The sequence below is a fragment of the Ranitomeya variabilis genome, chromosome 5 (genome assembly GCF_051348905.1).
Source record: "Ranitomeya variabilis isolate aRanVar5 chromosome 5, aRanVar5.hap1, whole genome shotgun sequence".
Classification (NCBI taxonomy): domain Eukaryota; kingdom Metazoa; phylum Chordata; class Amphibia; order Anura; family Dendrobatidae; genus Ranitomeya; species Ranitomeya variabilis.
The window spans coordinates 476,180,116-476,192,839 of NC_135236.1; the positions used below are offsets into that span (position 1 = coordinate 476,180,116).

A 12,724-nucleotide genomic window follows, 5' to 3' on the forward strand; every position below is an offset into this window, starting at 1 on the left:
GAAGCTCCTTCGCCTATCGGTAAGGCAGGCATGCGTGCAAAATGCAAACGATGCAACAAAGAGATGCAAGGCCTGGTGGCGCGAATGAGGCAACATCATGAGAAGTGCGGTGATGAAGATGACCAAAGAAACACTTCTGAACAGGCAGGATCTTCAGGTTGGTAAACATTTTTATTGAATCCTATTTCTAAAGACTGAACTGTCATGTGTGAGAAAAATTATATTTCTTATTATTACTGCATGTTACTGTCATTTGGTACAGTTATGAAGAAAAACAAATATTCCTTTTGGGGCAGGGGCAGTGATGTGTTGTGTACAATAAGCAGAAATTGTATAAACAATAAAATAACAGAATTGACTTTTTTTGTTTAGGGGAATTCATGGATTCTGGAAACTATCCACCTCCAAGATCACCATCATTCTGTTCTACAGTTTCAGAGTTATCCATCCAGGATAGTGCTTCATTAGCAGCAGCATCATCATCAGACACCCACAGCCACATATCACCATCACCCAAAAGGAAGAAAAAACCTTTACCTCCTGGAACCACCATAGATAGGTTTGTGATAAGAACTAGCAGATTAGAAAAAGAGTTGATTGATGAAAAAATTGCCCAGTTTATTTATGCAACGAACTCTTCTTTCCGTCTGACAGAGAACCCACATTTCATTAATATGGTTCAGTCACTGAGACCAGGATACAGTCCACCCAGCAGAGCTGATGTTGCAGGGAAACTGCTGGATCAAGTGTATGACAGAGAAATGGAGCAATGTGCAACAGCTCTGGAGGGTAAAATTGTTAACCTAAGTATTGATGGGTGGAGTAATGTCCACAATGATCCTATTGTATGTGCTTGTATAACAACAGAAGAAGTTAAAGTCTTCCTTGCACAAACAACTGATACGTCAGGAAATGCACACAGCAGAATACTTACAAGAAGTGGCAGTAAAAGCTATAACGACATGTGAACAAAAATTCAAATGTCTAGTACGCAGTTTGGTCACTGACAATGCTGCAAACGTATTCAATATGAGAAGAGATTTAGAAGAGCAGGGAGGGAATACAAAGCTGCTAATAACATATGGTTGCAGTGCTCATTTGCTGCACCTCTTAGCCAAAGACTTAAGTGTTCCAGAAATAAAGGCTAATGTTGTTGAAATTGCTAAATACTTCCGTAATAATCATTTTGCTGCAGCAGCTCTGAAAAGGATGGGTGGAACCAAGCTAACGCTCCCACAAGATGTTAGATGGAACTCTGTGGTGGACAGTTTTGAGCAGTATATCAAAAACTGGCCTATTCTGATGACACTTTGTGAAGAAAATCGAGATAAAATAGATGGCACTGTCACGGCCAAAATCCTCAACATTGGGCTTAAGAGAAATGTTGAACATATGCTGAGCTTCCTGAAACCCATCTCTCAAGCTTTAAACAAAATACAGAAAAATAGCTGTTTTATTGCGGATGCTGTTGAAATTTGGAAGGAACTGAGTGAACACTTAAAAACAGAACTACACATGGACAGAATTAAATTACAAGCAGTAAACAAACGAATGGGACAAGCACTGACTCCAGCTCATTTTTTGGCAAATATTGTCAATATCCAATATCAGGGTCAAAACCTAAGTGCTGAGGAAGAGGAGTTAGCTATGACATGGGTATCCAGCAATCATCCATCTTTAATGCCAACTATAATAAACTTCAGAGCTAAGGGGGAACCATTCAAGAAATATATGTTTGCTGAAGATATTTTAAGGAAGGTCACACCAGTAAACTGGTGGAAGTCACTTAAGCGCTTGGATTTAGAGACTGTTCAAGTAATGATTTCACTTTTAACAGCAGTAGCTTCTTCTGCAGGCGTTGAAAGAATATTCTCTTCCTTTGGACTCATTCATTCTAAATTGAGAAATCGGTTGGGACTCAATAAAGCAGAAAAGCTTGTTTTTCTTTTCCAGATTATGAATAGGAACAAAGAAGATGATGATGATGACAAGTGAGCTACAGAGGACAGCAGGGACAGTAGTATTTAAGTTTTTCATGTGTCGGCTGGGCTGACAGTCTAAGTATCTTAAAATATATATATATATATTTTGTTTAGCCAAATTAGTTAACAAACATGGATGTTTGTTTAAGCAAATAACTTATGCTGTAATGTTGTTATTGTTTCAGTTGAATAAATCTATTTAAATTGTTATTAAGGTCAGGATTATTTTTCTCCTTCCTAAGTACAACAGAACAGTGGTGTCCAAATATGAATGATTAAACCATTAAACTGGGGAGAAAAAAGTAATATAAAAAGTGATTCTAAAAATCTTCATCTACTTGCATATTAAAGTAGCAAGAACTAGTTTAGGTAGAAACGTTGATTTAAATCACTGATTTAAATCAAGCCTTACTGACTAGTGATTTAAATCGTGATTTAAATCAGTTAGATTTAAATCAAATCCACCCTGACTAAAATTCAAAGTCAATTTACTCGAATGTGCAGTACTTGGCTGTGGCCATTATACAGTTGACGGAGGTATGCTGTTCCGATCAGCAACTGAACATATCAAGCTCCTGCTAAGGATGGACCAGCCATGTAAAAGTACGGACAACAGCTTGACAGTACCTCCAAAAGTCAGTAAAAGGTTAAAGGGCAAACTAATCTAGTGTTAATACTCTTCCAACTGTCCCCTACTTTCTGCTAATGTACAATACTTAGGGTACGTTCACACAGGACTTTTTTGCTGCTTTTTTTTGCTGCTTTTTTTTATGCTAATTTTCAGCTGCTTTTTACAGTACCAGTAAAGCCTATGAGATTTCAGAAATCTCATGCACACACGTTGGTTTTTTGTTTGATCAGTTTTTTCTGCTTTGCTGCTTTTTTTGGACATAGGGCATGTCACTTCTTTCAGCGTTTTTGCAGCGTTTTTGCAGCGTTTTTTCACCCATTGACTTGAATGGGTGATGAAAAAAACGCTGCAAAAACGCTGAAAAAACGCATGTAGCATTATTTGCTGCGTTTTTTGTGCAGAAAATCATGGCCAGCAGGAAGGGATCTCACAGCCAAGAGCTTAGGGGTGTGGTTAGTGAGGTGTGAAGAGCCATCATGAGCCATCCTGATAGTGATGTATTGTGAGGGAGTTTCTGGTAGTGAGGTGTGAAGAGCCATTGTGAGCCATTGTGAGGTGTGAGGAGCCATTGTGAGGTGTCCTGATTGTGATCTATTGTGAGGGAGTTTCTGGTAGTGAGGTGTTAAGGCCCCGTCTCACTAAGCGATTTACCAATGATCACGACCAGCGATAGGACCTGGCCGTGATCGTTGGTAAGTCGCTGTGTGGTCGCTGGGGAGCTGTCACACAGACCGCTCTCTCCAGCGACCAACGATCAGGGGAACGACTTCGGCATCGTTGAAACTGTCTTCAACGATGCCGAAGTCCCCCTGCAGCACCCGGGTAACCAGGGTAAACATCGGGTTACTAAGCACAGGGCCGCGCTTAGTAACCCGATGTTTACCCTGGTTACCAAAAAAAACAAACAGTACATACTCGCCTTTCGGTGTCCCTTGTCGTCTGCTTCCTGCTCTGACTGAGCCGCCGTACACTGAGAGCAGAGCGCAGTGGTGACGTCACCGCTGTGATCTGCTTTCACTTTCACTTTGCGGCGCTCAGTCAGAGCAGGAAGCAGACAGCAAGGGACCTGACGGACATCAGATGGTAAGTATGTACTGTTTGTTTTTTTTTACATTTACGCTGGTAACCAGGGTAAACATCGGGTTACTAAGCGCGGCCCTGCGCTTAGTAACCCGATGTTTACCCTGGTTACCAGTGAAGACATCGCTGGATCGGTGTCACACACACCGATTCAGCGATGTCAGCGGGACCTCAACGACCAAAAAAAGGTCCAGGCCATTCCGACACGACCAGCGATCTCACAGCAGGGGCCTGATCGCTGGTACGTGTCACACATAGCGAGATCGCTACTGAGGTCGCTGTTGCGTCACAAAACTAGTGACTCAGCAGCGATCTCGCTATGTGAGACGGGGCCTTTAGCCATGTCTTGGTATAGGAGGATGGGCATTAATGTTTCCCAACTAATCATGGAGGTAATATTTTTTTTAATTTGTGATATATCTATCTATCCGATTGTTTGCAATGGTACACTTTGCGATGCTCATGTGCTGTTATGTACATGTTCATGTGTTCTGCATGTGTATGTCTGTATCTTCCTTGTCATGAATGTTGGCTTCATTTCATCTTGCATTTGGTAATTACTTTTTCATTTATTTTTGCAAGGTGGAAACAATGCCTGTAATTTGGGATGTAGCTTGCCCAAACTACAGTGATCGTCAAAAAAAGGCAGATGCATGGCATGTAATCTGCCGTAAATTGTTCCCCCGCTGGGATGAAGGCGATGCTAAGCTCCACTGGGAGATTGGTAAATAAAAAACTTAACATATGTCCTTTTCTAACAAATTAAATGACCAGGTAGTAGGTAAATACTAGTGATGTGAACGTGCTCTGATAACGTGTTATGTGAGCGTGCTTGAGTACTAACTGAGTGTCTTTGGTGTAGTCATCAAACATGTTTGATTCACCATATACCACAAAAAAAACGCATGAAAAAAACGCACCAAAAAACGCACCTATAAGCAGCTGAAAATTAGCATAAAAAAAAGCAGCAAAAAAAAGCAGCAAAAAAGTCCTGTGTGAACGTACCCTTATGCTAGGTTATCAGAAAGCAGCGCACAGATGGAAGAGAGTTTTGACTTTACTACGGCTTCATCTATGGCTTTGTATTCTCAGATAAATGCAGTATGGCCAAAATGGCCGCACATTGTTTTGCTCCAATTTTTGCTTTTCAACCTGATGGAATGAAAAAAAGGTAAAATTCTAACCGCTCCACTATGCCTTTCGAACCTTGGATATTATGACTTCATGGAGAACCGGTCATTGTATTCCCACTGCTCGTTTGAGTATTCTGAATTTTTTTTTAATCTGGCAAATGATACCAGCGATATGGGCTTTTTTTTTTTTTTATTTAGAGTGAATTATCTGGTCTTCACAAAAGATATGTTGCTTACAGCATATTTATACAGAGTAGCCAAAAAACAACCCCCTGCCCCCAGTCAAAGAGTTCTGTTACCTACACCACCTTGGTAAAGGCCATAAAAATTATCACAGAATAAAAAGGCCCATTTATCTGGAACTGGCAAAATGTAAAAAAAAATGCACAGAAAAATCAAGGGAGCAGCTCGAATAATATAAGAGCACAAACAGGCACTTACCGTGCCTTCCTTCAGTTGTAAACCTTCTCCATTTGGTAGTGAGGACCTTCGCTTGTTTGAAGAGATCTTGTTGGGAGTGGATTGCACTCCACTTTTCTTCTTCACAAACATAACTTCACAGCTGGCCTGATCTTCGTTGTGCGTGCTCTTCCCTGCATTTATCACCCTGTAGAGAACAGAGAAACTAATTAAAGTGGGCACAAGGAAGTACAGGTTACTTTACACAAAGATGATCGTGAGCGAGCATTCCTAAAAAGGCTTGTTCATGATAATCTTGCAGTGTAAACAGGCTGATCAATGGTTGTTAAAAATCATTGCTCTCGTTAGCGCATCCCCCTGTTTAAATAGGACTCGCACTGCAGAGAACAGCAGCAGTGTGACATCTGTGCTGAAGTCTGTAATCCACTTTATTCCCCCTTCAATCCTCGGCCAGATCAAGGTGAGTATTCAGTCGCCCCGTTTTAGCTCTCGGCAGTCCAGAAACTTCAGGGTAAAAACCTAGTTTGATTTTCTTCCTGCAGTCAGTCCTGGGTGGGGCTGCTTGCTATTTAAATGCCTGAGAATCAGTTCCCACTGCCAGATGTAGAGTAACTTCTTTGGTGTTCTCTGTATCTCTGTTCCTGTGTCTTTGTGGATATTCCATATTTTTTACTTTAGCTTATCTACTGACTTTTCTCCTGCCTGTTGATTTTGTACTTAACCGGCTACCTGATATTTCTTCTCGACAGCCCACAGGTCCCTGTGTAAGTACAGATCCCTGTACAAGGGTGAAAGGGTAAAGTCCAGGTCAGCACCTGAGATCACAGGCAGCTTAGGCACACTGAATGATTTATTATAGATTGTTCAGTAGGCAGCGTTTAGCATGTTCTGTCTGTGCAAACAGGCTTTTAAATGACCATTAGTGATGAGCGAGTACACTCGTTGCTCGGGTTTTCCCGAGCACGCTCGGGTGGTCTCCGAGTATTTGTAAGTGCTCGAGATTTAGTTTTTGTTGACGCAGCTGCATGATTTACAGCTGCTAGCCAGCCTGAGTACATGTGGGGTTTGCCTGGTTGTTAGGGAATCGCCACATGTTTTCAAGCTGTCTAGCAGCTGTAAATCATTCAGCTGAGGCAACGAAAACTAAATCTCCAAGAACTAGAAAATACTCGGAGACCACCAGAGCATGCTCGGGAAAACTTGAGCAACAAGTACACTCGCTCATCACTAATGACCATACATAAGGAAGTATTTACCAATTGGCGGTCATTCAGTGCTACCAGTGGATAGTGTTAACATACCCTAATAGTAACACAATACTCAAGTCATTATATATGTAACCAATGAGATCTGGGTGTCCAAAGCTCTTACATACCAGTCCGTATATAGAAAAATATCCAGTACATTACAAACATCTGCACACTAGATAACATCAGCCAACGCCTGCTCTCGCTATTATCAGTTGAATATAACAACATTCTTTGCTGATTACAGCATGAACTAGGGAGAAAGATGCAAGCAGTCTTCAGCACCTGGCGCCAGGGAACAGCGCTAACTGTACCGCTACTACCCATGCACCGGTATGTGTCATCCACATGTGGGACATTTTGCGGCCCGTGCTACTGTAAAAAAGGACATGTCAGCATATTTTTCCTGCAGACACACAGTCTGTGGAAGCACACTGACATGTGTACAGACCCATTCACTTTTCACCGGGCACACAGACGTCTGAAAGAAGGAGAATGGAGGACTAGTGTACAGTGTTGAACAATGGCACAAAGGTAACAATGCGCTTTCAATAATTCAACAACAAAAAAAGGGAAATTAAAAAAGCAGATGTAAGATAAAGTGAAAATGACATACAGTATTGTGGATAAGCTTTCACACATAAAAGGGAAATGACAAAATATTCTGCTGTACCAGAAGGCAGGCTCAGTTGGTGGGAAAAGGTTGGCAAACCTCTTTCAAGCGAGCCACATTAACCCCTTAGTGACCAAGCCAATTTTAACCTTACTAACAAGGCCAAATGTTTGAAATCTCACAGATTCTGAAATTGTTTATTTGTGACATATTGTACTTCATGATAATGGTACATTTGCTCAATGTGACTTGCTTTTATTTGTGAAAATATCAGAAATTTGTCAAAAATGGCACAATTTTGAAACTAAATTTTTATGACCTGAAACCAGAGAGAGAGGTCACACAAAATAGTTAATAAATAGTATTTTGCACATGTCTACTTTACATCAGCACAATTTTTTTAAACAATGTTTTTGTTAGGTAGTTAGAAGGGTTGGAAGCTGATTATCAATTTCTAATTTTTCCAATAAGATTTACAAAAACTTTTTTTTAGGGACCACATCACATTTTAAGTGACTTTGGGGGTCCTATGTGACCGAAAATACCCCAAAGTGACATCATTCTAAAAACTTCTCCCCTCAAAACCACATTCAAGAAGTTTATTAACCTTTTAGGTGTTTCACAGAAATTAAAGCAATATGGAAGGGAAGAAAAACAAATGAACATTGTACTTTTTTCACCAATTTTTTTTTTTTATTTTAGCCCCAAATTTTTTATTTTCACAAGGGTAACTAAAGAAAAATGGACCCCAAAATTTGTTGTGCAATTCCTCCTGAGTACACCGATATCCCATATGTGGGGAAAAACTACTATATGAGCGCACTGCAGGGCTCAGAAAGGAAGGAGTGATGTTCTGGAATGCAGACTTTGATGGAATGTCTGTGAGTATCATGTCGCGTTTGGAGAGACCCTGACATGCGAAAACAGCAGAACCCTCCTACAAATGACTCCATTTTGTAAACTAGACCCCTTAAGGAATTCATCTAGGGGTATACTGAGCATTTATCAACCTACAGGTGATTCACAAAACTTTATAACATTTTAGAATTGAAAATGCAATTTAATTTTTCCCACTAAAATACTGTTTTAGCACCAACTTTATAATCTACACTATGGGTAATGGGTGAAACTGGACCCCACAATTAGTTATGCAATCTCTCCTGAATGTGGCAGTACACCATCTGTGGTTGTACACTACTGCTTGAGCACATGGCAGGGATAGTTTTTAGAACGCAGAATTCATTTGAATAGATTGTAGGCTCCATTACCGGAGCCCATGAGGTGCCAGAACAGCAGAAAACCACTATGTGACCCCCTTTTGAAAACTTCACTGCCTAAGGAATTCATCTAGGGATGTAGTGTGCATTTTAAACCCAAAGGTGCCTTACAGAATTTTATAACATAATGACGTGGAAATATGACATTTTAGTGGTAAAAATGTAATTTTTGCTGCAAATTTTTCCTTGGGATAGGTCATCAATGTCTGCTCGGTCAGGATCCGGCACCCCTGCCAATCAGGAGCTCTTGGCCGGAAATGCTCAATTGCAGAGTTGCTCCATCTTCTGATAGTGGCCATGCTTGAGTACTACACATCTGCCTCCTATTCAAATCAGCAATAAATCAGGATCCACCAAATATTTTACAAACTTCAACGATGTTACTCGGCTAAACAGCACAAATATTCCACAACACTTGCAGTATATACGTTGCAGCAGCTGTCAGCGGCACTAAGGCCCCTTTCACCATGCAGAATTTTGGTCATAGGCTAAAACCAGGAATTACTGAAAAAAAAAAAAAGAAATGGAAAACGTTTCACAATAGTTTCCTTGATTGTTCTATTCCAGGTTTAGCTTACCCACATTTTTCATGAAACACTAAAGGACCTATTTCAGTATTGCATTTGCGCCCATTTGTTTTTTGCCTAGTTTTTGGTATTTTTCAGCTTTTCATTCCAGTCAAACACTGAATACAAGGCAAGAAGTAAAAATTGCCTAAAAGCTATTACTTCCTTAATATTCTCCTTTCCGGTCATCCTATCCTGTCAACTATTGCAATTAAATGCAGCTAGGGAGAGTTTGGCAGTGTGATGGATGTCCTCACTGGGGTTGAGATTAGCGACTGGGACGACAGACTGTTCTAGGAAAAGAACGCCTCCCCAGACTAGTCAGTCAATCTGCATATGCGAGTGAGGGCAATAAAAGTTATTTTTGGGGAGATGGAAACCACAAAATAATAAATCAAGGTTATGACTGTCTTGCTGAATTAAGACTAAATCTTTATGGGGGCAGTTTTGGAGGCTTGAGAGACCTGATAAGTTCCCTTTAAACTGGGTAACATATAAAGAAATATTCTTGACGTACGCCAGGTCACCTTCTCACAGTCCTGTGCCTCACTGCAAAGGTCCACATATGCACTAAAGTTGGCTAAACTTGATAACAAATGTAGGCATGTTCTGTTGTAAAAAGGAGTGGTATTAAAGGGGTACTCTAAGAATGTGATAAAATGGCTCCCGTCAAATAATTCAAACTGGGAACTGTCGTAGTCATGTGTCAGGACAGGTTGCCGTCTGAACACTGCTCTCCAGACCGGTGTCTCAGGCGACAAAGAGCGGCATCGTAAACACAAGTACCTCAGTGAGCTGCTGGAGCAGAGCTGTGACATGAGAAGACATAAATCCAAAGTAGACCGAGATCCTTTGTGCTCAGTTAGAGGGAATATGATTTATTGTTTTCTTCATGTTACAGGCCTTCTACTGTGTACACATAGAGAGTACAAGACCATAAAGGCAACAGATACGGTATAAAAAAAAAAAAAAAAAAAAAAAAAAAAAATGAAGTGCAAGCCAAATATCTGAGCTAAAAAAACCACATCATTAATACATCTAAAATTAAAAACTTGCTTAACAGGATGGGAAAACACCAGGGCACCCTGAAACTACGATGTCTACCACAAGATGGCAGCGTATAACCAGAATTCCAAAAACAAAATGCATGTGCCATCAAGGAGAAATAAAGCAAATAAGGTAAAGCCAATGGTAAAAAGTATTGACTCAAACATATGTGGGGTCCTAAAAAGGCTGAAAATACCGTACTAGCAAAAAAGTAGTAAATACCCCTTGAAGCTGTCACACAAACAAGTGTTACCACAATAAGACTCAGATATCAGTGATTTTTGTCGTATGTAAAACATGGACTTTCATTCATCAGTGCTTTGATACAGTTTCAGTTATGTTTTGTGAGCGATCTTCATGTATGAAAAAAAGAAGACACAATGTTAATCACGGAGAGCACCCGATGTTCTCCCTGTGCTGTCCATAATGTTCATGGGCTCAGACTTGTAGGGGTGATTTTGATTCCGGATTACGATTTAAAAAAATGGACATCTTTAAGTGATTTTTTTGTTGATACACTGTCATGTGAACAGTTCCATAGAAGTTAAAGGGTACATGTCCTATATGAGAAAAAAATCCCACAAGTCTAACTGATCCTAAAACACTCAAGTTAACACGAGGTAGAATAACAGGGACCCTCCACACCAGATCCAGGTTTCGCTTGGAAAGCTTTCTCTGGGTGTACATTCTTGTCCTGGTCTTTTCCCAGCAGGAAGTCGCTGGAGGACACAGGATTGCCCAGTAACACCAGAATTTCAACAGAAACTAAACTTTATTAATTTAACCATTGTCTTTACAATGTACTCCAGGAACACTCCTATAAATTCTTTATGGCAAATCACAAGTTGTATGTTACATATAAGCAAGAAGCACTCAGTTAGCTGTTTAACTCATCCGATGCCTCTGATTATATGCAACTGCCTATGTAAACCTCACCTACACAATATGGTACTGTTCTAGGATTAGCTCACCTACCTAGAGATTATTCATTTACAAACATCCACAAAGAAACAACACTACAGCTAAGCCAAAAACTGCAGATTAGCAATTCCCAGCCAAAGTACAGTTGGCAAATAAAAAGGGCAGGGAGCGGGTGGAATGAGTGGAGATCATTCAGGAGCTGAAGAGGCTTCACATAGGGCAGGAGTCAGCTGTGTTATACAGCCAGTATCTATGCCTAAGGCCACGTTCACACGTTCACTATTTGGTCAGTATTTTACCTTAGTATTTGTAAGCCAAAACCAGGAGTGGGACAATCAGAGAAAAAGTATAATATACTGTGGTTTTTAAATGGTGCAATCCTGGTGGGATGTCAGATGCCATTGACGGCTCCCACACTGAGAAGCAATCACCCTTCATCTAGGTACTCCTGTGAAGAAAAGCCACAGGCATGGCTTCATAGAATAGAGTTTCACTGCCTACTGCAATTTAAAGTATATTACTCACTTATATAGCGCCATTAATTCCACAGCACTTTACAGACATTATCATCACTGTCCCCGATGGGGCTCACAATCTAGGTTCCCTATCAGTATGTGGGAGGAAACCCACGCAAACACGGGGTGAACATACAAACTCCTTGCAGAGGTCATCTTTAGTGGGATTTGAACCAAGGACTCCAGCGCTGGTATTCAGTATTTCCATGTCTATGAGGGAGTGCCAAAACATAAAATTATTTTAACCCATAATGTAAGCTCTAAAATGAAATAGAAAAAAAACACACACATATACATTATATATATATGATTGTGGTAGCATCATACGCAGTGAAGAGGCAGTGACCCACAAAGTTTAACGTGCTTCCTCACAGCATTAAAGTCCAATTCACACAAATGCATATAACTTCAGTGTATATTATCAGTGTTCAGTTCACACCAGTACATCGCAATACATATCATATGGCTTTAGACTGCGGTCCCTAAGCAGGTCGACTTCCTGGGCGACTGCACGCCATATTACAGACTCCATACACACAGCCTCATATGTTGCAGACACTACAAACGCCAGCCCCCTCTGACTAGCTCCCGTGGGTGCCCTGCATCCCTGTATCACAGTCTCTTTACTCACACAGCCCAGGATATCCTCCAGATAGCAACCGGCACCATATCCACCTGTTTGCAATCGTTACACATGCTAGTTCTCTTTCGGGCACAGGACATCCACCTCCGGTCACAGGACGGTCCACATCCATCTCTTAGGGCACAGGACATCCACCTCCGGGCACAGGACTGTCCACATTCATCTTTCGTGCACAGGACATCCACCTCTGGTCACAGGACTGTCCAAGACCAGTACCATGGACGACTTGCATCACTGTATACGCTGTGGGTGCCAGGCTATTCAGCTGCTCTGGGTGCCGGCTCCGCTGGCCTGTGCCCCCATGCACTCAGCCAGCGCTCCTCTGATATATATATATATATATATATATATATATATATATATATATATATATATATATATATATATATATATATATATATATATATATATATATATATATATATATATATATATATATATATATATATATATATATACATATATATACACACACACATCTACATATACACACATATATATATATATATACACATACATATACACATACATATACACACACATACATACACAACATATACACCCACATTATCTACTATATAGTTGTCTAAGGGTCACTTCCGTCTGTCTGTCCTTCTGTCTGTCTGTCACGGATATTCATTGATCGCGG

General features: G+C 40.5%; 1 protein-coding gene across 1 annotated transcript in view; it reads right to left on the reverse strand.

Moving 5' to 3' along the window:
- Positions 1-12,724, reverse strand: part of PPM1H (protein phosphatase, Mg2+/Mn2+ dependent 1H) — a 192,737-nt gene that overhangs the window by 125,685 nt on the left and 54,328 nt on the right. Inside the window, exon 2 of the mRNA XM_077265502.1 lies at positions 5,268-5,433. Coding sequence (XP_077121617.1) covers positions 5,268-5,433 — 166 coding nt within the window. The remainder of the gene's footprint in view (positions 1-5,267; positions 5,434-12,724) is intronic.